This window comes from Oncorhynchus mykiss, chromosome 8 (genome assembly GCF_013265735.2).
Source record: "Oncorhynchus mykiss isolate Arlee chromosome 8, USDA_OmykA_1.1, whole genome shotgun sequence".
In the NCBI taxonomy this organism is placed as follows: domain Eukaryota; kingdom Metazoa; phylum Chordata; class Actinopteri; order Salmoniformes; family Salmonidae; genus Oncorhynchus; species Oncorhynchus mykiss.
In genome coordinates this window covers 27,976,743-28,003,421 of record NC_048572.1, presented here as the reverse complement: position 1 = coordinate 28,003,421, position 26,679 = coordinate 27,976,743, and the positions used below count along the sequence as shown (strand labels likewise).

The 26,679-nt window shown below is 42.9% G+C and overlaps 1 protein-coding gene across 3 annotated transcripts; it reads right to left on the bottom strand.

Moving 5' to 3' along the window:
- Nucleotides 1-2,515: 2,515 nt before the first annotated feature.
- On the bottom strand, nt 2,516-26,679 carry LOC110529731 (kinesin light chain 1). Of its 3 annotated transcripts, none has more exons than XM_036985221.1 (15): nt 26,508-26,679; nt 20,682-20,742; nt 16,203-16,482; nt 14,952-15,191; nt 12,306-12,381; nt 11,719-11,947; nt 10,756-10,843; nt 10,437-10,538; nt 9,986-10,159; nt 9,532-9,631; nt 9,232-9,278; nt 9,007-9,086; nt 8,062-8,170; nt 5,478-5,642; nt 2,516-3,616 (listed from the first exon to the last, which is right to left on the bottom strand). In XM_036985221.1, exons 1-15 carry the CDS (start codon nt 26,596-26,598, stop codon nt 3,503-3,505), a joined length of 1,956 nt encoding a protein of 651 aa, XP_036841116.1. In that variant the 5' UTR covers nt 26,599-26,679; the 3' UTR covers nt 2,516-3,502. The 3 variants fall into 3 exon arrangements, with proteins under 3 accessions (XP_036841116.1, XP_036841117.1, XP_036841118.1); XM_036985222.1 differs by having other exon boundaries at nt 9,007-9,074; XM_036985223.1 differs by lacking the exon at nt 20,682-20,742.

Here is a 26,679-nt window from a genome sequence, read left to right as displayed (position 1 = left end):
GGGACCAACACTTTTCATGTTGCGTTTATATTTTTGTTCAGTGTATTTTCAAACCCCAGAGCCAAGATTGGTAATTTGACTGTATTATATGAGCTCGCTTGCGCTGAGGTGGTAATATCCGAAGTGTGTCCTTAAAAGTGCACCAAAGTGCCAATTTCCAGTATGGGCCTGGTGGGGATATTTAAGAGCAACTGAATGCTGGTCTTAGTGGTAACACGGTTGGTTATGGCATGGATTTTGACAGCGGAAGCGCAGCCAGCCTTGACGCACATGGAACAAGAGCTGTGCTTTTTGCTTTTTTTGTGTGCTTTTTGTGCCTTATTCCTCGTTCCCCCCCCCCCCCCCCCCCCCCCCATTTCGTTTAATTTGATTAAAAACCAAGCATAGCATCCCCTCTCAATGAAGGCTGTTTTTTTATGTCATACCCAATACATTCGCCAAGTGGTCAAGACTATCGATGAAGTGTTTGGTTTATGAGACCGCTTTCAAATAAATCTTAATCACCAATAAATCTTAAATCACCAGAGCTTTGTTAAAATATCCAATTTGTCAAAACAGTGAATACATCCTGTGCAACGTCACACCTACAGTATGTAGGGTATTACAGCGCATTTTATTATTTGGGATGTGCGTTAAAACTCCATACATGTAGGCTATAAAGGCCTAACCATCATGGAACGAGAGCTGAGACAATCCGGTGAAACTCATATTTAGAAGCATTTAAGTTATTTTCCTGTAACAATGGCTTGTTTTCCATTTCATTTGATTTAAAAAAACAAGCCCCTATAGTAGGCCACCCTTACCCTAGTATAACGAAAGCTGTTTCAACAGCAATGTGTCTACTGTATTTTTCTTATCCCGGCCATGTATTAGCCAAAGAGCCTATCCATAAAACATTTCTAAAATGTATACTTGTGACTTTTGCCAATATTCACAATTAACATAGGCCTACCTGCAGTGCATAACATATGGCTTGTATCCATTTCCAAAGACCACCTCTTGTCCAGTTGCCAAAGACTCGCTCCCCCAAACACAGGCTATTCAACATTTTCAGTACTTTAACGCTGTATCGACAGTAGGCCAAGGCTATATCTTGTTTATTGAGAACATGCCTCACACATACAATACAATTTACGGAAGACTAGTATTTTTTATTTGCGGATAAGTGCGATGCATAAAGGCCTATACTCATTGAAGCTAATTACAACAATCTTGACTGTCAACACTCCAAAGATATTGAGCAAACAGTGGATTTTTTTTAATAGTGTTGCTATCACTAGTTACTGTTGCCTATGCTATTTAATAAACTGTAGTATCAATCCACAATCGACTAGGATGAGAATATTCTGTGCCCCTAGCCGAATTGGAGTTGATGACAACGCAATAATATACAGATTTTGCGAAAAATGCATGAGGTATTAAGCCATGGAATGCCTTGATTGGCCAGTGAGCGGCCAAGCCCCTCATTACACCTAAAACTTGTTTATTCGTCAAAACCCAGCCCTTTCGGCCTTCTGCCAACTATTGTGTTCATTACTGCTGTGAAAATAGCAAAAATATTTCTGACACACCCCTGGACCTATAGCACTATGCCAGCACTTAGATTTACCATTTGCATTAGGTTTCTTAAAATAACACCCTCAAACATGAACTATTCTTGTGATTGGGCACACCTCTTTGACCTGTGTGCCCTGAGTTAGTCCAAAAAACTTGACTGCTGACATGCAAAACATTTTGGGACTGTATTAACTGGACTAATTAAAAAAATACAGAAATATAGTTTTTCAGTGGATTTTTCCTTTATGGCCAGGTTTCAATCTTAAGCATTACAGCCTGCTTGACGCTTAACGGTTGATTCCAATTGAGCTCACATCTGCAGCGTTTACCTTGAATGAGATATCTGTGAACGTGATTGATTTGATCTTTCCATGACAGACTGACCAGGTAAATCCATGTGAAATCTATGATCCCTTATTGATGTCACTTGTTAAATCCACTTCAATCAGTGTAGATGAAGGGGAGGAGACCAGTTAAAGAAGGATTTTTAAGCCTTGAGACAATAGGGACATGGATTGTGTATGTGTGCCATTCAGAGGGTGAATTGGCAAGACAAAAGATTTAAGTTTGTTTAAACGGGGTATGGTAGTAGGTGCCAAGTGGCACCGGTTTGTGTCAAGAACTGCAACGCTGCTGGGTTTTTCACGCTCAACAGTTTCCCCTATGTATCAAGAATGGTCCACCACCCAAAGGACATCCAGCCAACTTGACACAACTGTGTGAAGCATTGGAGTCAACATGGGCCAGCATCCCTGTGGAACACTTTCGACACCTTGTAGAGTCCATGCCCAGACAAACTGAGGCTGTTCTGAGGGCAAAATGGGGGGGTGCAACTCAATATTAGAAAGTTGTTCCTAATGTTTGGTATACTCTGTGTATATTTAAATGCAACTACGATGTGAAATTCTCTACTTTTTTCATCCAGCAGGTGTTTAAAAATCACACGAAAATCACATGAAAATGTGCACAACCTGGCTCTTAAACATTTCTACCATTTCTACAGTTTTTACAGAGAAATGTTCACATATAAACAAGACATTAAATGAAACGTAAATGAAGGGGTTGAGAATGTCAGTAGCTTGAGCCAAGTCATGTCTACTACATATATAAAGGACGTCACGCTGCTTGCTTAGCGAGTACCGCTTCCCCTTGATCGACTCATATCGAGACTTCCAACTCAGGACCTCTGCCCCGCAAACACACGTGACCTCCCTCCTGAAGTGTTCTAACCTGTCGCACTATTGAAAAGGACTTTTCCAATGGCACAAAAAGTGACACTTCAGGTTAAGGAGTGAGTTTTACAGTTCTCCCATTTGCTACACATAGACAGATAATCAAAGGGCGCATCTCATTAGTTTGAGAAACAAGCTTGAGCTACCGTTACATTACCAATACCCAGGTGGTGCAAATATGGCTGGCATAGAATAAGGCGATGGTACTGTATCAGAATCTCACAATGCTTTAGGGTTGGGACGGTAATGGCCAAGCGTTCCATCTACAGCTTTGTTCAGTCCAGTCATGTTGAAAGGGAATCAAAAGAGTACCAACAAATGGAAGCTAAGGGCTAGGATTCAGTCATTGTCTTTCAACAGGTGGCGCCACTCCTACTTCTTCGACTGTTAGTCCCTCTACCGATCAGTGCAAACAAAAGTTATGCTATCTGATGTAAGACAATGGGGTTCTATTTGAAACAACCACATCCCAGGCGCATAATCACTGTATTTCAGAAAGTATTGCATTTAGTAATATGGCCCTGCTTTTTTCCCCACTAGGTTGTATATTGTTTATACCTATCCAATGCTTTCAGATCTACAAGTGCCTGGGGGTTTGGGGTTAGGCATTGTTAAATTGAGGCCTGGGCCTTGGTGCCCCATACATGCCCACTGCCCCGCCCTCTGTTGTGGCAAGGGTGTGAACTGTGAAACCTAGTCAGACATGGGACTGGTTAGCCAGGGTTTTTGTCCCCCTTCAGTCGGCGGACGAGCTTCTCGCTGCTCCGTCGAATGGAGGCGCGCAGCTTACTGAAGGAGCTGCTTCTCTTCAGGGAGCCACGGTCATCCTACGGGGAGAGAGAGCAAGGGAGGGTTACACACACATGCTCACCCACATGTATGCATGCAACTGCTCACACACCACACGCACATGCTCGTACAGACACAAACACACACACCAGTTGGGGCTGCTGAGGGGAGGACGGCTCATAATAATGGCTGAAACGGAGCGAATGGAATGGCATCAAACCATGTGTTTGATACCATTCCACTCCAGTCATTACCACGAGCCTGTCCTCCCCAATTACACACACAGGCCCAATTGTCTGTATACATGTACATATACATCATGCATACTCTGGGTAGGGCTATACAGTCACACTGTAGGCAGCACATACTTTTATAGACTAAGCGTTTTCACAGGCTGCCCAATTCTGATATTTTTTCCACTAATTGGTCTTTTGACCAATCACATCAGATTTTTTCACAGCAGATCTTTTTCACAGCTGATCAAAAGACCAATTAGTGAAAAACAGATCAGAATTTCGCTGCCTTTGTAAACACAGCCTAAGCAGGACGATCTGGATTTAAACCAAATAGCAAAATTAGAGCAGTTGAAGGGAGAGCAGCTCATAGTAGAGCTGGAATGGAATGAATGAAATTAATGTGTTTGATACCGTTATATTAATTATGTTCCAGCCATTACAATGAGCCCGTCCCCCGATTTTAAAGTGACACAACAAGCCACTGCTGTCTTCACTGACATTTTCGACCTCTCCCTGACTGAGTCTGTAATACCTACACTACAGTTTAAAAGTTTGGGGTCACTTAGAAATGTCCTTGTTTTTTAAAGAAAAGCACATTTTTTGTCCATTAAAATAACATCAAATTGATCAGAAATACAGTGTAGACATTGTTAATGTTGTAAATGACCATTGTAGCTGGAAACGGCAGATTTTTAATGGAATATCTACATAGGCGTACAGAGGCCCATTATCAGCAACCATCACTCCTGTGTTTCAATGGCACGTTGTGTTAGCAAATCCAAGTTTATCATTTTAAAAGGCTAATTGATCATTAGAAAACCCTTTGCAATTATGTTAGCACAGCTGAAAACTGTTTTGCTGATTAAAGAAGCAATAAAACGGACCTTCTTTAGACTAGTTGAGTATCTGGAGCCTCAGCATTTGTGGGTTCGATTACAGGTTCAAAATGGCCAGAAACAAAGAACTTTATTCAGAAACTGGTCAGTCTATTCTTGTTCTGAGAAATGAAGGAGATTCCATGCGCGAAATTGCCAAGGAACTGAAGATCTTGTACAACGCTGTGTACTACTCCCTTCACAGAACAGAGCAAACTGGCCCTAACCAGAATAGAAAGAGGAGTGGGAGGCCCCGGTGTATAACTGAGCAAGAGGACAAGTACATTAGAGTGTCTAGTTTGAGAAACAGACGCCTCACAAGTCCTCAACTGGCAGCTTCATTAAATAGTACCCGAAAAACATCAGTCTCAACGTCAACAGTGAAGAGGCGACTCCGGGATGCTGGACTTCTAGGCAGAGTTGCAAAGAAAAAGCCATATCTCAGACTGGTCAATAAAAAGAAAAGTTTAAGATGGGCAAAAGAACATAGACACTGGACAGAGGAACTCTGCCTAGAAGGCCAGCACAGCTCATAGTAATAAATGTCTGGAATAGATTGAAGGGAATGGTATCAAACACGTGTTTAATGTGTTTCATACCAATCCATTTATTCCATTCCAGCCATTACTATAAGCTGCCTTTCCTCACCACGGAAAAACTTGACTCGAGTTGAACTTTTGACGGACAAAAACGGACAATTGATGATGAATGCATATACACGATTTCATCCTTGCTCATGAGTCTCTGTAACCGTAGCCTGAGCGGTAGAGAATTGTGCTCTTCCTCACCCCATTCCATTCCAGACTGAGGCTGACCTCCTCTCCCCCATGTAGGCCACTGTCGTACTTCACTGTGATCACCTCAGAGGTCAGGCTCTCACTACTGCTGCATTGGTGATCCATGGCCGTGCTGTTGCTGGAGGCCTCTGCAGCTAGAACACACCGCTTCTGGCTCTATACACCCACAGACGCACACACAGATGAACCCATGATTGCATGAGCGGGCCTAAACTCAAAAGCATGCATACACACAAATGCATAAACACACACACATCTCATGAACACATACAACATGGAAACACACAGCAATACTACTAATTGTGGGAGGATAAACACATCCTGGCCATTCCCTGGCCAGGTATTTCCTAAACCTTCACATTTCATCAGTATTAATAAGTCACTTGCGGGTGAACTCGTTTCCTACTTGTAGGTGGTTACGGTTGTATGTATTAGATCATTCCTCACAATCAAATGCCGACCGCATTATCTCCCAAGAGAACTCTCCTCCGTTATTGTCACAGCCGTGTATATCGCCCTATAAGCGGATACCAAGATGGCCATCAAGGAACTTCACTGGACTTTATGCAAATTGAAAACCATATATCCTGAAGCTGCATTTATTATAGCTGGGGATTTTAACAAAGGTTATTTGAGAACAAGGCTACCTAAATTCGATCATATCTATTGCAGTACATGAGCGAGTAACACGCTTGACCATTGCTACTCTAACTTCCGCGATGCATACAAGGCCCTCCCCCACCCTCCTTTTGGCAAATCTAACCATGATTCCATTTTGTTACTCCCCTCCTATAGACAGAAACTAAAACAGGAAGCGCCTGTGCTTAGGTCTATCGAACGCTGGTCTGACCAATCGGAATCCACGCTTCAAGATTGCTTTGGTCACGTGGACTGGGATATGTTCCGGGTAGCCTCAGATAACAGCATTGACGTATATGCTAACTCCGTGAGCGAGTTTATAAGGAAGGGTATAGGAGTAGCCACTGTGACTATTAAAACCTTCCTTAACCAGAAACCGTGGATTGATGGCAGCATTCACATAAAACTGAAAGCACGTACCACCGCATTTAATCATGGCAAGGCAACACGGAATATGGCCGAATACAAACAGTGTAGTTATTCCCTCCAGATTACAAAAAGAAAACTATCCCCGTCGCGGACATCGATGTCTTGCTTCCAGACAAATTAAACAGCTTCTTTGCATGCTTTGAGGACAATACAGTGCCACCGACGCGAACCGCTACCAAAGACAGGAACAATGGAGGCCAAGGTAACTGAACTAAATGACCATCGCCCTGTCACACTCACTTCTGTCATCATAAAGTGCTTTGAGAGACTAGTCTAGGATCATATCACCTCACCTGTCACCTTAGACCCACTTAAATTTGCTTACCGCCCCAATAGGTCCACAGACGATGCAATCGCCATCACATCTACATACTGCCCTATCCCATCTGGACAAGAGGAATACCTATGCAAGATTGCTGTCCATTGAATATAGCTCAGCATTCAACACCATAGTACCCTCCAAACTCATCATTAAGCTTGAGTCCCTGGGTCTTGACCCCACCCTGTGCAACTGGATCCTGAGCTTCCTGACGGCCCGCCGCCAGGTGGTGAAGGTAGGAAACAACATCTCCACTCCGCTGGGGCCCAACAAGGGTGCGTTCTCAGCCCCCTCATGTACTCCCTGTTCACCCACGACTGCGTGGCCATCCACGCCTCCAACTCAATCATCAAGTTTGCAGACGACACAACAGTGGTAGGCATGATTACCAACAATGATGAGACAGGAAGGCAAAATGATCATCAAGGACAATAACCAAGCAAGCCACTGCCTGTTCATCCCGCTTCCATCCAAAAGGCTATGTCAGTACAGGTGCATCAAAGCTGGGACAGAGAGATTGAAAAAGAGCTTTCTCTCAAGGCCATCAGATTGTTAAACAGCCACCACCAGCACAGAGAGGCGGCTGCCTAACTACAGACTTGATATCATTGGCCACTTTAATAAATGGAACACTAGTCACTTTAATAATGCCACTTTAAGAATGTTTACATATCTCGCATTACTTATCTCATATGTATACACTGTATACTGTATCCTTCACTATCTATTCTTTACTATCTATTGCATCTTAGCCTCTCTGTCACTGCTCATCCATATATTTGATATTTCTATATTATCATCCCATTCCTTTATTAGATTGTGTGTATTAGGTTTTGTTGTGGAATTTGTTAGATATTAGGTTTTGTTGTGGAATTGTTAGATATTACCTGTTAGATACTGCTGCACTGTCGGATCTAGAAGCAAAAGCATTTTGCTACACTCGCAATAACATCTGCTAACCATGTGTATGTGACCAATAAAATCTGATTTGATTTTTATAGGAATTTCATTATGAACAATACATTCATGTGTACCATACTATAACTGAACACTTGCCTTTTTTTCCCTTCCTAAAAATAAATCTAAACTGTAAAAATAAATCAAGCAAATAATAATAAAAGTTAAATAAAACAATTATATTAAGTTAAGTAATATATATATAGATTTTTAAATGCAGACCAAACCTACTTGTTTAGGGGTGTGAATGGCCGCCGCCTCCACTGTCTCTGCTGCCTTCAGTTTGCCCTGTCGCCTGTAGAGGGCTCCCAAGTTCCTCAGGGTGTTGGTAATGGTGGCACTGCACGGGGTCAAAGGTCAAGGGTTGTGTAAGCCAGGTAATATTCATTAGTGTACACCATAGCAAAACCTTTTACAACAGAAAACTAAAACAAGTCTTTCTTGTTGGACAGTTTCAGGTATTCCTTCCCCGTTTCAGCCTGTTTTCTTTCATTTCATGCCTAATATGAGCCTAATGGAGTAGGACGAATTTTCCCAGCCTTAGGCACAGATCTAGGATCAGCTTTCCCGCCCCAAATCCTTACCTTAACCAAAGGGAGGGAGAATGAGAAACTGACCATACATCAGTGACTCAAGGGACAAATTCAGCATACTCAGTTAGAAAACTACTGGGTAGATGGTGAATCTTAAAAAACAATGTTTTACTAGGCAAGTTAGTTAAGAACAAAATCTTGTTTACAATGAAGGTCTACCAAAAGGCAAAAGGCCTCCTGCGGGGACAGGGGCTGGGATTTAAAATTAAAATAAATTAAATAAAAAAATGGGACAAAACACACATCACGACAAGAGAGACAACACTACATAAAGAGAGACCTAAGACAACACCATGGCATGGCAGCAACACATGACAAGACAACATGACAACAACATGGTAGCAACACAACATGGCAGCAGCACAAAACAGGGTTTCTTGGGCACAGACAACACAAAGGGCAAGAAGGTAGAGACAAAAATACGATATAGGAACGACTTCTTGGTAAAGTTGTCTCTAGATGCTGATCTTGAGTCAGTTTAGTTTTTTCCCCACTAATGGTTAAGGTTGGTATTAGGGGAGGGGAAGCTGATCCTAGAGCTGTACCTAGTGGAAATGTCACCCGGAGCATGGAGATGACTGACCTGTCCACTTTGCGAGTTCTGTCCCAGCTACCTTGATCTCCTATAGACAGGCCTTCTCTCTGTCTGCCCTGAGGAGCACACTTTTAGGAGAATGGTGAATAATGGCTCAGTTGGTTAGAGCATTGGTTGCTGTGCAGGTTATAGTCCAGTGTGGGCAAATTGTTTACTATGGTTGTAGTAGGTGAAATGAGATTTGATCAAATATGAGGGGCTGAGTTTGCTCACCTGTTCCTCCCTCTCCTCTGCCTGCATCCAGATGGACTTGACCTCCCCTGTATCGACAGATAAATAAATACACAGACAGACAGACAGACAAGTTAACTGGTGTAATGGAACCAATAGAATAGCCCCCAAAGTGCAAACCCACCCATCCAGCATGCAGGCTAAGTGAAACACAGCACACCTCAAGGATTTGAAAGAGTTAAAGTACTATTTCAATCCAGGTATGGCTGGGAACTAGAGGCATTTTCCATACTGTTTTCAAAATAAAAACTTGAATGGAAGATGTAAATGATGGGTCCTTACCATTTGTATAGCCACTGGCCTTCTCGTGGGCATGGGTTAGGATCTCTTTGAACAACACTTCTGCTTGTTTAAACTTCCCCTGCTTTAGGTAACAGGAGGCCTAAGAGAGGAAGGGAGATACAGAGAGGGGCAAAAAAGTATTTAGTCAGCCACCAATTGTGCAAGTTCTCCCACTTAAAAAGATGAGAGAGGCCTGTAATTTTCATCATAGGTACACTTCAACTATGACAGACAAAATGAGAAAAAAAAATCCAGAAAATCACATTGTAGGATTTTTATGTTCTTTCAAAATGGAGTTCTAGCCCAGGCACTGTTTGGGACTAGATGCTAGTGTCCCGGTATTTTCCTTTCATCATTCCAGCACACTTCTATCAACTGTGACGGATGCTTAACCAAGCCAGACCATTAAAACTCAGCTCAGCTCAGTAGTGTGGAAAGGGTACCAGACTCTCACCAGCTTGTTCTTGGTTTTAGCCATGTTGGGGTCGTCGGGGCTAAGCCTGGTCTGGTAGATGTCCAGGGCCCGTTGGTAGTGCTGCTCCACCTCTCCATATTTCCCCTGGTTCTGGCACAGCAAGGCCAGGTTGTTCAGCTGCTTGGCCACGTCAGGATGCTCCTTACCCAGTATCTAAATCAACAGGGGTTAGGAGTTTAGGGTAGGATGAGCTATTTAGATAAATGCAGACACACAGGCACACACACAGTTTACATTTACATTTTAGTCATTTAGGAGACACAGACTGACCAGGTGAATCCAGGTGAACGCTATGATCCCTTTATTGATGTAAACTGTTGAATCCATGTTTTATTATAATTTTTACACACACACACACACGCATGCACACACACACACACACACACACACACACACACACACACACACACACACACACCTAGTGACCCACCTTCTCCCTAATCTCCAGCGCTCGTTTACACAGTGGCTCGGCGTCTTTGTACCTCCCACTCTTCCCATAAAGCACAGCTAGGTTGTTGAGTGTAGCAGCTACCTGAGAGGAGGGTAGGGGACATTAGACACAGGGTCAGTGACACTCACACAGCCGCTAGGTCAATGACGTCTACAGTGACTAGTAGCTGTCAGCCTTAGGATTGGAAGGGGAAGCAGGTATGGGAGCAACACAACAGTGGGGTCAGGGACAAACACACACAAACACAAAGTTATGGTCATACACACACATAGACACAAAGTGATGGTCATACACTCACCGCCGGGTGGTCCCTGCCAAGGGTCCTCTCCCGTACCGCTAGCGAGTCATTGAGAAGGTTTGCTGCCTCTTTGCACTTATTCTGGTCCCTGGAAGGAGAGGGGTGGAGGGACTGGTTACTAGGGTATCGCCACGGCAACCTCAGGGTAAAACCAGGGTTAGGGTTGGCAGATCTTGGCTGTTTTCAACAACAACAATGGTTCCCATCATGTGAGAAGAGTAACTGACAATTTATCATGTTAAACCCGAATGCTTTCACTGTCAAACATTAGGCTGGGATTGGGCTGCAGAGTTGGTGGATCGTGCTTTGAATGAAATGGTGTGGCTGGCAGGTAGGATTTCCACACTAAATCATACAGACAGAAGAAAAAACAAACATTTGCGCCTGGCAGCTATTCCAAAAAAGGCGGAGCCCATGTCCTTATAAACTTCCTGCATCATAATGTGCTTCAACACTGAAATTTGACACCTGATATTTTTACTCTATAGGAAGCCACTGCTTCTTTGAAGTTTAGAACCTGCTAGCCCATTGCCATCTGTGGGAAAGCTAGGTGCCCCCTACATGAGGAATGCACAAAGCTGGATCAATTACTTAGCTCATGTTAGCTGTTGTCTATTCAAAAGTAACATAATCCTAAATCGATGGTACCATAACGTTGACCAATTCGTTTTGGGAAAAATAAGTAAATATTGATATTCATATTTAGTCAAATATGACTGGAAGACCATAAGAGCACTCATTGAAGGATACATAACTTCAGTGTAATAAAGACAATAGGCCTATGTTGTCATCACTATGATATGTTTTATGTTCTCTGATCAGATTCTTTCCATTACAAACACTATCCCGTCTTACTCTTATCAAACTGGTGGAACAATATCTCATCGGAGAACATAACTGAATATAACGCAGGATCGTTCCTGTGGTCCGTCATCATATTCTCCGGCATCCCGCAGGGCTCACCTGTAGACTAGGGCCAGAATGTTAAGCATGGTGGCCACATCTGGGTGCTCATGTCCGGAGGTCTTCTCCAGGTCCTCCAGGGCCTGTTTGCAGAGAGGCACGGCCACCTCGTAGCGACCCTGCGAGGCGTACTGGATCACCAGGTTGTGGAGCGTACGCAGGCGGTCTGGAATCTCGTAGCCACCCTGGTTGGTGGCAGCCATCGCCACATTGCTACTGTGCTGCTGAACTGAAGGGAATATGGAGTCTACCTTATTTAATGGCATAGAAACTGTGACCATTATCTCTACCGCTAGTTTACTAGCTAGTAATACTAGCTTCTAATACATGCAACAAATAATTTGTGCCACTGACAAAATAATACCACCATCACCATTACAACAATTAGTAATTGTACTATTGTCGTCAGGGGAATAAAATGTATTTTGTTTTTATTTTGTGACTATCATTGCTGTTACTGTTAGTGTTTCACTGTGCCAGAGAATGTTTGAAAGCTACATAGTAGGCCATTCTGATACTGAATACGATTCTAGTTTAGATTACAGTAATAATCCCGGTCTCTAATCCCCTGCCCACCCAGTGCTTACCGCCATGGCCCTGGTTCTCCTCTTCGTCATTGCGTAAGAGGTCATCCAGTGTCTCCTTGCTGGAATCCATCTCTTCCTGGTGAGTAAAGCTAGGGTTGTATTATCACTATTGTTAGCGCACACACAGCTAACAAGAATTGTTCCTAGAACATGAGGTTAAGTTCTCACTCCTGTCTGACTGAGAAGAAAGCCCAACAAAACTTTATGGGAACATATCAGGTGATTCATGTTCTGGATACATTGACAATGTGGAAGAAAAACGTCCCTGTTCATGTCAACACCCCACAATTTTTTTTGGACTGTCCTGGAATGGTTTTGCGAGAAAATAAGTTGTTAGAGATGCTAGAATGCTATCTGTAACATTGATTAATTGTTCTGGGAACCAAAAGTTGTTGGCTTGGCATGCATTCACACATTCTGTGGCACTGTTGAATCCATGCTTGTCTCCAAAAGTCTCCTCTTTAGTACCTTGACAGAAACTCTGGCTTCTTCTGTGCCTTCTGTTATAGCATGGATCCCACTGCTGCCACCAAAAACCATTAATCAAAATGTCTGACCTGCATTTGAGTATAAAGTTCTCAAACATGATCTAGGAAATGTTGCTGTCTGTAGGGACTTAAATCCCAGTGGCTCCCAAGTGGTGCAGTGGTCTAAGGCACTGCATCTCAGTGAAAGACATGTCACTGCAATCCCTGGTTCAAATCCAGGCTGTATCACATCTGGCTGTGATTGGGAGTCCCAGAGGTGTGTTATCTGGGTTTGGCCTGAGTAGATTGTCATTGTAAATAAGAATTTGTTCTTAACTGACTTGCCTAGTTATATAAGGGTTCATACAGTGCCTTGCGAAAGTATTCGGCCCCCTTGAACTTTGCGACCTTTTCCCACATTTCAGGCTTCAAACATAAAGATGCAACTGTATTTTTTTTGTGAAGAATCAACAACAAGTGGGACACAATCATGAAGTGGAACAACATTTATTGGATATTTCAAACTTTTTTAACAAATCAAAAACTGAAATATTGGGCGTGCAAAATTATTCAGCCCCTTTACTTTCAGTGCAGCAAACTCTCTCCAGAAGTTCAGTGTGGATCTCTGAATGATCCAATGTTGACCTAAATGACTAATGATGATAAATACAATCCACCTGTGTGTAATCAAGTCTCCGTATAAATGCACCTGCACTGTGATAGTCTCAGAGGTCCGTTAAAAGCGCAGAGAGCATCATGAAGAACAAGGAACACACCAGGCAGGTCCGAGATACTGTTGTGAAGAAGTTTAAAGCCGGATTTGGATACAAAAAGATTTCCCAAGCTTTAAACATCCCAAGGAGCACTGTGCAAGCGATAATATTGAAATGGAAGGAGTATCAGACCACTGCAAATCTACCAAGATCTGGCCGTCCCTCTAAACTTTCAGCTCATACAAGGAGAAGACTGATCAGAGATGCAGCCAAGAGGCCCATGATCACTCTGGATGAACTGCAGAGATCTACAGCTGAGGTGGAAGACTCAATCAGTCGTATATTGCACAAATCTGGCCTTTATGGAAGAGTGGCAAGAAGAAAGCCATTTCTTAAAGATATCCATAAAAAGTGTCGTTTAAAGTTTGCCACAAGCCACCTGGGAGACACACCAAACATGTGGAAGAAGGTGCTCTGGTCAGATGAAACCAAAATTGAACTTTTTGGCAACAATGCAAAACATTATGTTTGGCGTAAAAGCAACACAGCTGAACACACCATCCCCACTGTCAAACATGGTGGTGGCACCATCATGGTTTGGGCCTGCTTTTCTTCAGCAGGGACAGGGAAGATGGTTAAAATTGATGGGAAGATGGATGGAGCCAAATACAGGACCATTCTGGAAGAAAACCTGATGGAGTCTGCAAAAGACCTGAGACTGGGACGGAGATTTGTCTTCCAACAAGACAATGATCCAAAACATAAAGCAAAATCTACAATGGAATGGTTCAAAAATAAACATATCCAGGTGTTAGAATGGCCAAGTCAAAGTCCAGACCTGAATCCAATCGAGAATCCAATCTGTGGAAAGAACTGAAAACTGCTGTTCACAAATGCTCTCCATCCAACCTCACTGAGCTCGAGCTGTTTTGCAAGGAGGAATGGGAAAAAATGTCAGTCTCTCGATGTGCAAAACTGATAGAGACATACCCCAAGCGACTTACAGCTGTAATCGCAGCAAAAGGTGGCGCTACAAAGTATTAACTTAAGGGGGCTGAATAATTTTGCACGCCCAATTTTTCTGTTTTTTATTTGTTAAAAAAGTTTGAAATATCCAATAAATGTTGTTCCACTTCATGATTGTGTCCCACTTGTTGTTGATTCTTCACAAAACATACAGTTTTATATCTTTATGTTTGAAGCCTGAAATGTGGCAAAAGGTCGCAAAGTTCAAGGGGGCCGAATACTTTCGCAAGGCACTGTATTTATTTTTTAATTAATGCTGAGAGAGCAAGTTTATACTAGTCTAGCAATATACATATTTCTTTTTTACAATTCCTGATGGCTAAATGGGGTGGATTAATGCCTGTAAGTTTGTTTTTGATCTGATAAAATGTATTTATGCTTTACTTGAAATCACTTGAAAATCTCTAAATAAACTGTGATGGCGGTGACTATTGACTCACGGCGGACGAAAGGTCATCGCCGTCGTCATCATATCGCCGGAGGCAGCTCATGAACTCCAGGTGCTTCCTCTCCTCCTCCAGCTGCGCCACACTCTGCTCGCTCTCCTGCAGCCTCCACTGTGCCCTGGCCAGCTCGTCCCGCAGCCACTGGTTCTCCTGGCACAGCTGCCTCACCTGAGCACGCAGCTTCTGCTTCTCCGCCTCCACCATGCTAAGGTGGGCCGACAGTGCCAGCAAGACCTAGGGAAGGGGAGGAAGGAAAATAATTATTGGAAAAGACAATATGGCCGCCAGTCCACCCATCACTTGCATGTGAATGTCCGTTCTCGTAATTCTATTTCTATGGGGGAAAACCCAGATAGGCCTTTAACCTGAAACTGCATAGGTTTTTCTTACCATGTCTTGCCTTATGGTTTGTTCAAGACAACTGGGAAATCAGAAAATAAGAGGTAAAATCATGACGTTAGGGATCTTTAGGTTGGAAAGTCGGGAAGAGGCCCGAGTTCCTGAGTTGAAATTCCGAGTTGGAAGACCGTTCAAAACTATTTTTCCCACTCTGTGCTAGTTTTTCCACAGTTCCTAGTTGTCTTGAACGCACTGAAGTCGGAAGTCAGAGATTTTTGAGTTCCGAGTTCCCAGCAGTTTTTAATGCTGCATTACTGTGGCTGACATCAAGCAAGTGTCATCTGACCTCCCATGACATGACCTCAACCCTAACTTGATACATACTGACAATACTATGCAAATTGCTCTAAGCTAAAGAAAGCTTACCCCAGCTGCCACAAGCAGTACCCTTAACCTCTGACCTCGGTCAGGTCCATCAGGCAAAACAGAAGTGAAACAGGAAACAAAGTGGCTAGCTACAAATTGAAAAACGCGTTCTCCTCCTCACAAATGTTAAGATAGACAAAGAATAAGAAACAGATATTCTTGATCCAAAATCTGAGCGCAGTCCCACATGTGATTTTGACTAAGAGACTGAAACATTAACTTAAGAGTTTTGGCATATAATGTACCATAGACATCTGACCTGCACATCACCCACATAGGCTGCTACAGCCACAACGTGTTTGTGCATTTTTTATTCCTGCCACATGTATAAACAAAATAATTGAATAAAGAATTTTACTTTTCTACACAAGAGATATCCTACAAATGTCAAAAATGTTTTTGCCCTGCAGACATTTATTACATCAGCAGCATCTGTTCTTCATCTGCAAATTGCAATGATTACAATTCAATGTATCTGACCTGCGCTTCGCCCAGCCCAAGCTCTAGGGTGTCCAGCGAGCGGCGGATGGCCCTGGCCTTCTCCTGGGCAGGGCTGGGCTCCTCGTGGTTCTGGCTCCCCTCCACCTCCAGGCAGTGCAGGCTCCCCAGTAGGCCCTCCAGGAGAGAGTGGTGCTCTAGTCTCAGGGCCTCCATCCCCTGGATCACCTGCCTGGTCTGGCCCAGCATCTCCTCCTGAGTTGTCCTACGATCACCCAAGACCCTCTGTGGTGCCACCAAGGCGGGTGCGTTTTCATACATCCTGGGGAGGGATGGAGGGTGGGGAAGAGAGGACATGGCGAAACAATTTTGGGATTAGGTCCTAATTCAATTAAATTAGAAATAGATTGTGTAGAAGAACCCCATTTTCTCTGGGCTTCGAGGGCTGCAGCACTGCTGGTTTTCATCCTTCCCCTCTTATCTGGGACTGATTCTGACCTGGGACACCAGGTGAGTGAAATCTGTGGGAAATCCATGTCAATTCATTAACTACAGATGCAGTATTTTATGCACACTGCACAGCATGTTGCACTCACCTGGGTAACAATCTGTGAGAGAAAGGCAGACACAAAATCATTTAATTTCCTGGTGATGATGAGGATGGGTTGCATTTGTTATTTCTTTGTAATGCAGTCAAATATTTTTCCCAATGTCATTTGGACCCAGGAGAGTGCAGCATGCTGTGCTGATGTTGTGCTGATACCCCTGATGTAAAACAGTTGGCTGTTAGTGCTGTACATGATCAATCCAGGAAGCTCTGTTATCACACACCAAGTGTAATGTAAGATGATCAGAGTTAATTTTGGCAGTAGTTATTCTACTGTCTTCTTTATTTTCCCCTTGTGTTGTCAATTAATAAAATGACATTCTCTTTGCTGCGAGAACACACAAATTAATCATTTTCCGGCGCCGACAGAGATGGCCGCCTCGCTTCGCGTTCCTAGGAAACTATGCAGTTTTTTGTTTTTTTTACGTGTTATTTCTTACATTAGTACCCCAGGTCATCTTAGGTTTCATTACATACAGTCGAGAAGAACTACTGAATATAAGATCAGCGTCAACTCACCATCAGTACGACCAAGAATAAGTTTTTCGCGATGCGGATCCTGTGTTCTGCCTTACAAACAGGACAACGGAGTGGATCCCATGCAGCGACCCAAAAAAACGACTCCGAAAAAGAGGGAAACGAGGCGGTCTTCTGGTCAGACTCCGGAGACGGGCACACCGTACACCACTCCCTAGCATTCTTCTTGCCAATGTCCAGTCTCTTGACAACAAGGTTGATGAAATCCGAGCAAGGGTAGCATTCCAGAGGGACATCAGAGACTGTAACGTTCTTTGCTTCACGGAAACGTGGCTCACTGGAGAGACGCTATCCGAGGCGGTGCAGCCAACGGGTTTCTCCACGCATCGCGCCGACAGAAACAAACATCTTTCTGGTAAGAAGAGGGGCGGGGGCGTATGCCTTAGGGCTAACGTGACATGGTGTGATGAAAGAAACATACAGGAACTCAAATCCTTCTGTTCACCTGATTTAGAATTCCTCACAATCAAATGTAGACCGCATTATCTACCAAGAGAATTCTCTTCGATTATAATCACAGCCGTATATATCCCCCCCCAAGCAGACACATCGATGGCTCTGAACGAACTTTATTTAATTCTTTGCAAACTGGAAACCATTTATCCAGAGGCTGCATTCATTGTAGCTGGGGATTTTAACAAGGCTAATCTGAAAACAAGACTCCCTAAATTTTATCAGCATATCGATTGCGCAACCAGGGGTGGAAAGACCTTGGATCATTGTTACTCTAACTTCCGCGACGCATATAAGGCCCTGCCCTGCCCCCCTTTCGGAAAAGCTGACCACGACTCCATTTTGTTGATCCCTGCCTACAGACAGAAACTAAAACAAGAGGCTCCCACGCTGAGGTCTGTCCAACGCTGGTCCGACCAAGCTGACTCCACACTCCAAGACTGCTTCCATCACGTGGACTGGGATATGTTTCGTATTGCGTCAGATAACAATATTGACGAATACGCTGATTCGGTGTGCGAGTTCATTAGAACATGCGTTGAAGATGTCGTTGCTAGAACGATTAAAACATTCTCTAACCAGAAACCGTGGATTGATGGCAGCATTTGCGTGAAACTGAAAGCGCGAACCACTGCTTTTAATCAGGGCAAGGTGTCTGGTAACATGACCGAATACAAACAGTGCAGCTATTCCCTCCGCAAGGCTATCAAACAAGCTAAGCGTCAGTACAGAGACAAAGTAGAATCTCAATTCAACGGCTCAGACACAAGAGGCATGTGGCAGGGTCTACAGTCAATCACGGACTACAGGAAGAAATCCAGCCCAGTCACGGACCAGGATGTCTTGCTCCCAGGCAGACTAAATAACTTTTTTGCCCGCTTTGAGGACAATACAGTGCCACTGACACGGCCTGCAACGAAAACATGTGGTCTCTCCTTCACTGCAGCCGAGGTGAGTAAGACATTTAAACGTGTTAACCCTCGCAAGGCTGCAGGCCCAGACGGCATCCCCAGCCGCGCCCTCAGAGCATGCGCAGACCAGCTGGCCGGTGTGTTTACGGACATATTCAATCAATCCCTATACCAGTCTGCTGTTCCCACATGCTTCAAGAGGGCCACCATTGTTCCTGTTCCCAAGAAAGCTAAGGTAACTGAGCTAAACGACTACCGCCCCGTAGCACTCACTTCCGTCATCATGAAGTGCTTTGAGAGACTAGTCAAGGACCATATCACCTCCACCCTACCTGACACCCTAGACCCACTCCAATTTGCTTACCGCCCAAATAGGTCCACAGATGATGCAATCTCAACCACACTGCACACTGCCCTAACCCATCTGGACAAGAGGAATATCTATGTGAGAATGCTGTTCATTGACTACAGCTCGGCATTCAACACCATAGTACCCTCCAAGCTCGTCATCAAGCTCGAGACCCTGGGTTTCGACCCCGCCCTGTGCAACTGGGTACTGGACTTCCTGACGGGCCGCCCCCAGGTGGTGAGGGTAGGCAACAACATCTCCTCCCCGCTGATCCTCAACACTGGGGCCCCACAAGGGTGCGTTCTGAGCCCTCTCCTGTACTCCCTGTTCACCCACGACTGCGTGGCCACGCACGCCTCCAACTCAATCATCAAGTTTGCGGACGACACAACAGTGGTAGGCTTGATTACCAACAACGACGAGACGGCCTACAGTGAGGAGGTGAGGGCCCTCGGAGTGTGGTGTCAGGAAAATAACCTCACACTCAACGTCAACAAAACTAAGGAGATGATTGTGGACTTCAGGAAACAGCAGAGGGAACACCCCCCTATCCACATCGATGGAACAGTAGTGGAGAGGGTAGCAAGTTTTAAGTTCCTCGGCATACACATCACAGACAAACTGAATTGGTCCACTCACACAGACAGCATTGTGAAGAAGGCGCAGCAGCGCCTCTTCAACCTCAGGAGGCTGAAGAAATTTGGCTTGTCACCAAAAGCACTCACAAACTTCTACAGATGCACAATCGAGAGCATCCTGACGGGCTGTATCACCGCCTGGTATGGCAACTGCTCCGCCCACAACCGTAAGGCTCTCCAGAGGGTAGTGAGGTCTGCACAACGCATCACCGGGGGCAAACTACCTGCCCTCCAGGACACCTACACCACCCGATGTTACAGGAAGGCCATAAAGATCATCAAGGACATCAACCACCCGAGCCACTGCCTGTTCACCCTGTTCACCCCGCTACCCTTCATCCAGAAGGCGAGGTCAGTACAGGTGCATCAAAGCTGGGACCGAGAGACTGAAAAACAGCTTCTATCTCAAGGCCATCAGACTGTTAAACAGCCACCACTAACATTGAGTGGCTGCTGCCAACACACTGACACTGACTCAACTCCAGCCACTTTAATAATGGGAATTGATGGGAAATGATGTAAATATATCACTAGCCACTTTAAACAATGCTACCTTATATAATGTTACTTACCCTACATTATTCATCTCATATGCATACGTATATACTGTACTCTATATCATCGACTGTATCCTTATGTAATACATGTATCACTAGCCACTTTAACTATGCCACTTTGTTTACATACTCATCTCATATGTATATACTGTACTCGATACCATCTACTGTATCTTGCCTATGCTGCTCTGTACCATAACTCATTCATATATCCTTATGTACATATTCTTTATCCCCTTACACTGTGTATAAGACAGTAGTTTTGGAATTGTTGGTTAGATTACTTGTTGGTTATTACTGCATTGTCGGAACTAGAAGCACAAGCATTTCGCTACACTCGCATTAACATCTGCTAACCATGTGTATGTGACAAATAAAATTTGATTTGATTTGATTTGATTTCAACGTGTTAACAAGAGCAGGGTATTTAGTTTAACTTGAAAACAGCAGTATATTTTGTTAAACCTACCTTAAATTGAGAATTGGGAGACAGAGAGACGCTGATCCTAATCCTGTGTTGATGTGAGGCACTGTAAGTACAATGAAGTAGTGTGATGAAAGATTTGTCCACAGCTTAGCCACACCCTATGAGTAAGACAACAAACTAAAATGGCACTAACACACACCCAATTAAATACAGTATTTGGATCGGCAATGAAACATTGTGCATATACTAATACAACACACACACACAAAAGCACTCTCTGTCTCTCTCTCTCAAACTTAGAGCCATTGACTCTCACTCACAAACTTCCACAGAGTCCCAAACTCATCATCTCAAGCTCAGCCCGGTCTCGTTCGCAGCTAAAATGAGATATTCCCATAGTACCCTGACCCCCTGCAGAGGGGTCGCTGGCTAACCCCAAGGAATGCTTTTGTGAATGGGCACCGTGGACGGGCCACAACAATGGCCTGACCCACTCATTATACAACCCCTCCCAGTATGATTTGGGGGCAGAGGTTTGAGTCCATCATAATAGGGGGGGTTGTGTGGAGACGGAGAAGGGTGCCGCTACAGACATTTCATAAGAGGAGGGATGTGCAGTCTGCAAATGAAATGTTGTCCTATTTAATTACCGTGGATGGAATATTTTGTTATTCATTGTCCTATAAGATCAGTGGAATATAGTGAAAGACATACCTGAGACATTATTGATTAATATACACCCTGTATAATTGATGGGACCAATGGAATTAAATATGAGATAACACATATTGAAGCCAATCCATACACATCATAAAAAAATGAATATCCTCATGTGGCTAACTGTGATATAAATACACATAGAGCCATCATAATTTATAGATGTGACATCCCACAGCCACAGTATCCTGGTGCTGCTCTGTGCCAGAATGTTAGCGGAAGTCCATTGCAAGAGTCATGGTGGCTAATAGATAACATTGTCTTCTCTGTTTCTAGGCTATAGCCTATTAGTCACCAAAACAAAGAGTTCCATGCCAACTGTTACTAGGACAGCTGGATGAGCCTCTTGAATGAGTGGGAGTGCTCCTGGGCTTGAGGCACAGTGGAGGGCCCAAACTACCTACCGTGTGACGTTCAAGGCAACTAACTGCCTTCGAGAGGAAAGCTCTGTGCATACTCAGGCTGTACAACTGGTGTACCGCGCATTTGACAGAATGGTTGGTTGCGATTTAACGGATACAGTATGTTAGTTACACAACATAACGTTTGTCAGTCTTGAATTTCGGCATGAGAATAGCATGCTATTCACCCGCTATTCGTTTTGAGGGAAGATGGAATAAATGTAGGTGTGGCGGAGCAGTGTCTACAGAATAAGGTCTAGCGAACAAACCCGTTCCAAGTGGAAAAATAATCTACTTCCGATAGAAATTACATCCTTCTCCATGCACTGTCGTTTACAAGTTGATAAGAGCTAGATAATAAATGAGTAATCCGTTTGGATAAGGGAATGCGAAACCAGTCATATGGCAGCAAACTGAAGCAGTAAAGTTTATGAAATCCTGTACCATTACGCAGAATTGAAATTGTATGGCCTTTTAACTTGCAGGGATGGGCATTCTCGAATGTCTTCATTATAGGCTACCCTGACTTTCTCTGTCTCCTATTTATATCATGTTAAATATCAGTATTGACAATCAGTAGGCCTAATAACCAAACAAATTAAAATGCCAATTTACTGTTAGTTCCCTTCAGGTTCCCTACATTATTATTCCATATTGTTTCATTTACCTTAATTTGCTTCCTCTATAAACGACGGCATGGCCATGTGCTTGTTGCTGAGGATCATTAGTAACAGTTGATAATATATATAAAAAAAATGTAGGCTGATTAAATCGTAATGGAGTGGAGCGCAGACCAAGCCGTAACAGTTTGAAACCGACCTATGGCGCAATACTAGGCCGCGTCATCAGACAGTTTCATGGATAGTGCAGGCAATAGACCGGGGAATAGACTACTATTGTACACTATTCCCCTTATTATAATTATATGTACAATAATCTTCCAACCTTAACATGGGTTGAAGAACTGAAAGTGTAAATTTCTTTCATGAGTAAAGGCTCTCGAAACCATTTTTTTTAATGATTCATAAATACCTTTCTAAACCTAAATAATCTATCTAATCTCATTTTTTCTCTACCAATTGATACTGAAACAGAGACGAATGTGCATATATTTCGACGGTTTTCTTCAATTGATCCCTATTATTCTGAACCTGTACTCTCAATATATTCTAGCGCGTCGACAAAATTCAAACTAAAAGGTGTACCGCATTAAAAGGGATGGTTTAAGGTAAATATACTGAAAACCCCATTGAATTAAACATCTGTTGGCCAGGAAGTGGGAGGGTTTTCAGCGGTTGAATGAAATGTATTCAGAACGCGCAAGGTAGCCACACCTGCAGAGCCAAATAAGGTAAGTCTGAATACCAAAATATTTTAAAACTGGAGGAGAGAGTGTCACTGCCTGAGTTTAAAGCTCTGATAGAAGAAAATTTAATTGACCATTGTAATTGTATTTAATGTATTGTATTGTGCTCTTGTGTTATGTGTACACGCTGACTACTTCCTGCTGACATCTCGCCAGGTGATCCTCAAAACCTCAAGGGTTTTTAAAATAAAGGTTAAATAAAACATATACATATGCCCATCAGGGGCACACTCAGTGTCTTGTCTCACATCTTTATACTGGTTTCATTCTGTAAGCCTCGAATGAACAATGAAGGTCAATTGTTTATATTAATTTTGCTCATTTGTTGAAACAGCACAAATATAATTTAGGTTAGTACAATCATAGTGTGGCACTTAGATCACTGCTATGTGTTGGCCTAAAGACAGTTATTTGACTCATACAAAAGGGTACACCAATTGTCTTTGAGGTGGTTGAATTAATGGAGTGACAGGGATTTAATCAGACCTGCTACATTGGTAAACACACAAAGATTCACCAACCTCGCTTAGAGGAGATAGCTATCCCACAAATGATTCCTTATTCACTGTGCACTTTTTGGTAACCTTGTTCAATATTGAACCAAAGATTCTGATTTCTGGTTCTCAACCCACTCTTTCTCCCCAATGGTACAAAATAAATGGAACTCACAAGTAGATGCATGCATTACACAGGAAGTCACAGCAAGTTATTATGAAAAGTCATGTGAACATATTTTTTTATGTTGGGGAGAGGGTTCATTTTACTACTGTCAAACAAATTATATTTTATGTCCAGGTTCCAACGTGAATAATATAAACTGTACACAGGTGCCTTGACACCTTACCTAACCAATAATGTTGCTAACTCAATGAACATGCAATGAAAACAGTGGTGAAAGAGATCTTTACCACTGTTGTTCACTGTAAGCATCTCCTAAAAAGGTACTTGTGCCAGGAAGCTACTAGAATGTAGAGAAGAGCTCTGCAATCCTGTTCCTGGAGAGATGCCGTATAGTAGGTTTTCACTCCAACCCCAATCTAGCTCACCTGATTCTAATAATTAGCTAGTTGATAAGCTGAACCAGGTAAGTACAACTGGGGTTGGAGCGAAAACATACAGGAGGGTAGCTCTCAGGAACAGGTTTGTGAATCCCTGATGTAGGCTATGTGCTGTACACTGTATAGTCTATTTGCAATGTCAATGAAATACTTGTAATATAATGGTGGCAAATAGAAAGACATATTTTGTCTTTCATTTCTGCATATAAAACAGGGATGAAGTGAATTGAATAATACTTGGTTATTTGAATAGATCTATATGTATCTTTCTATTTGTATATTATTGTCAGAATATTATTTCCTGTATCAGATATTGATACTTTTAAAATATGGTAATACTTTATCCAGGTATAATGGTTTATAACTTGTTATACAGTTGAAGTCGGAGGTTTACATACACCTTAGCCAAATACATTTAAACTCAGTTTTTCCACAATTCTTGACATTTAATCCTAGTAAAAATTCCCTGTCTTAGGTCAGTTAGGATTACCACTTTATTTTAAGAATTTGAAATGTCAGAATAATACTAGAGAGAATGATTTATTTAAGCTTTTATGTCTTTCATCACATTCCCAGTGGGTTAGAAGTTTGCATACACTCAATTAGTATTTGGTAGCATTGTCTTTAAATAGTTTAACTTGGGTCAAACTTTCAGGTAGCCTTCCACAAGCTTCACACAATAAGTTGGGTGAATTTTGGCCCATTGTTCTTGAAAGAGCTGGTGTAACTGAGTCAGGTTTGTAGGCCTCCTTGCTCGCACACGCCTTTTCAGTTCTGCCCACACATTTTCTATAGGATTGAGGTCAGGGCTTTGTGATGGCCACTCCAATACCTTGACTTTGTTGTCCTTAAGCCATTTTGCCACAACTTCGGAATTATGCTTGGGGTCAATGTCCATTTGGAAGACCCATTTGCAACCACGCTTTAACTTCCTAACTGATGTCTTGAGATGTTTCTTCAATTTATCCACATGATTTTTCATTCTCATGATGCCATCTATTTTGTGAAGTGCACCAGTCCCTCCTGCAGCAAAAAGCACCCCCACAACATGATGCTGCCACCCCCGTCCTTCACGGTTGGGATGGTGTTCTTCGGTTTGCAAGCCTCCCCATTTTTCCTCCAAACATAACGATCGTCATTATCGCCAAACAGTTCTATTTTTGTTTCCTCAGAACAGAGGACATTTCTCCAAAAAGTACGATCTTTGTCCCCATGTGCAGTTGCAAACTGTAGTCTGGCTTTTTTATGGCGGTTTTTGAGCAGTGGCTTCTTCCTTGCTGAGTGGCCTTTCAGGTTATGTCGATATAGATCTCGTTTTACTGTGGATATGGATACTTTTGTACCTGTTTCCTCCAGCATCTTCACAGGGTCCTTTGCTGTTGCTCTGGAATTGATTTGCACTTTTCGCACCAAAGTACGTTCATCTCTAGGAGACAGAACGCATCTCCTTCCTGAGTGGTATGACGGCTGCGTGGTCCCATGGTGTTTACACTTGCGTACTATTGATTGTACAGATGAACGTGGTACCTTCAGGTGTTTGGAAATTGCTCCCAAAGATTAACCAGACTTGTAGAGGTCTACAATTTTTTTCTGGGGTCTTGGCTGATTTCTTTTGAGTTTGAAGGTAGGCCTTGAAATACATCCACAGGTACACCTCTAATTGACTCAAATTATGTCAATTAGCCTATCAGAGGCTTCTAAAACCATTACATAATTTTCTGGAATTTTCCAAGCTGTTTAAAGGCACAGTCAACTTAGTGTATGTAAACTTTTGACCCACTGGAATTGTGATGCAATGAACTATAAGTGAAATAATCTGTCTGTAAACAATTGTTGGAAAAATTACTTGTGTCATGCACAAAGTAGATGTCATAACCGACTTGCCAAAACTATAGTTTGTTATCAAGAAATTTGTGGAGTGGTTGAAAAACGAGTTTAATGACTCCAATCTAAGTGTATGTAAACGTCCGACTTCAACTGTAATGTTTTATAACAAGGCTTGCGCTGTGTCTCACTATGAATACATTTCTCAACCAAACTGGCTGTTATTTAGCAGATCATTGAGATTATTATAAGTCATTATAAAGTGGTCATAATATGTTGCTCCTGACAAGTAGGCCTTTTAATGCATTATAACTGCATCATTATGCATTATACCTGAATGCTTACTGAAAATATTTGTGTCATTTTATTTCTAGGGAATTTCATGCATATCATAAAATAATGAACGTCTAGCTTCATCGAGACCACTACACACTGTATACGCGCAAACACATTCACATAACGACGTGTTACCGGTACGCCAAAGTAGCCTACATTCACTTACCTCCAAATGTGGAGTGGATTCCTTTCGAATAAAGACACTGAGTATCGTCGGTGTTGTCTCTTTGACATCGCTTTAGTGCTGTGGAAAACATCCAATCGATAGCGTATATCGTCCGGCAAAACTCCGGCTACGTGCTCAAATTCGCTCTGGATTCAAAGTGCACACAAACTCA

Coding starts and splice junctions, on each gene's coding strand:
- LOC110529731 (XM_036985221.1), bottom strand. CDS start 26,598: ATGTTTTCCACAGCACTAAAGCGATGTCAAAGAGACAACACCGACGAT. Junction 20,743..26,507: donor AATCCACTCCACATTTGGAG/GTAAGTGAATGT, acceptor TTGTACTTACAG/TGCCTCACATCAACACAGGA. Junction 11,948..12,305: donor GGAGAACCAGGGCCATGGCG/GTAAGCACTGGG, acceptor TATTCCCTTCAG/TTCAGCAGCACAGTAGCAAT.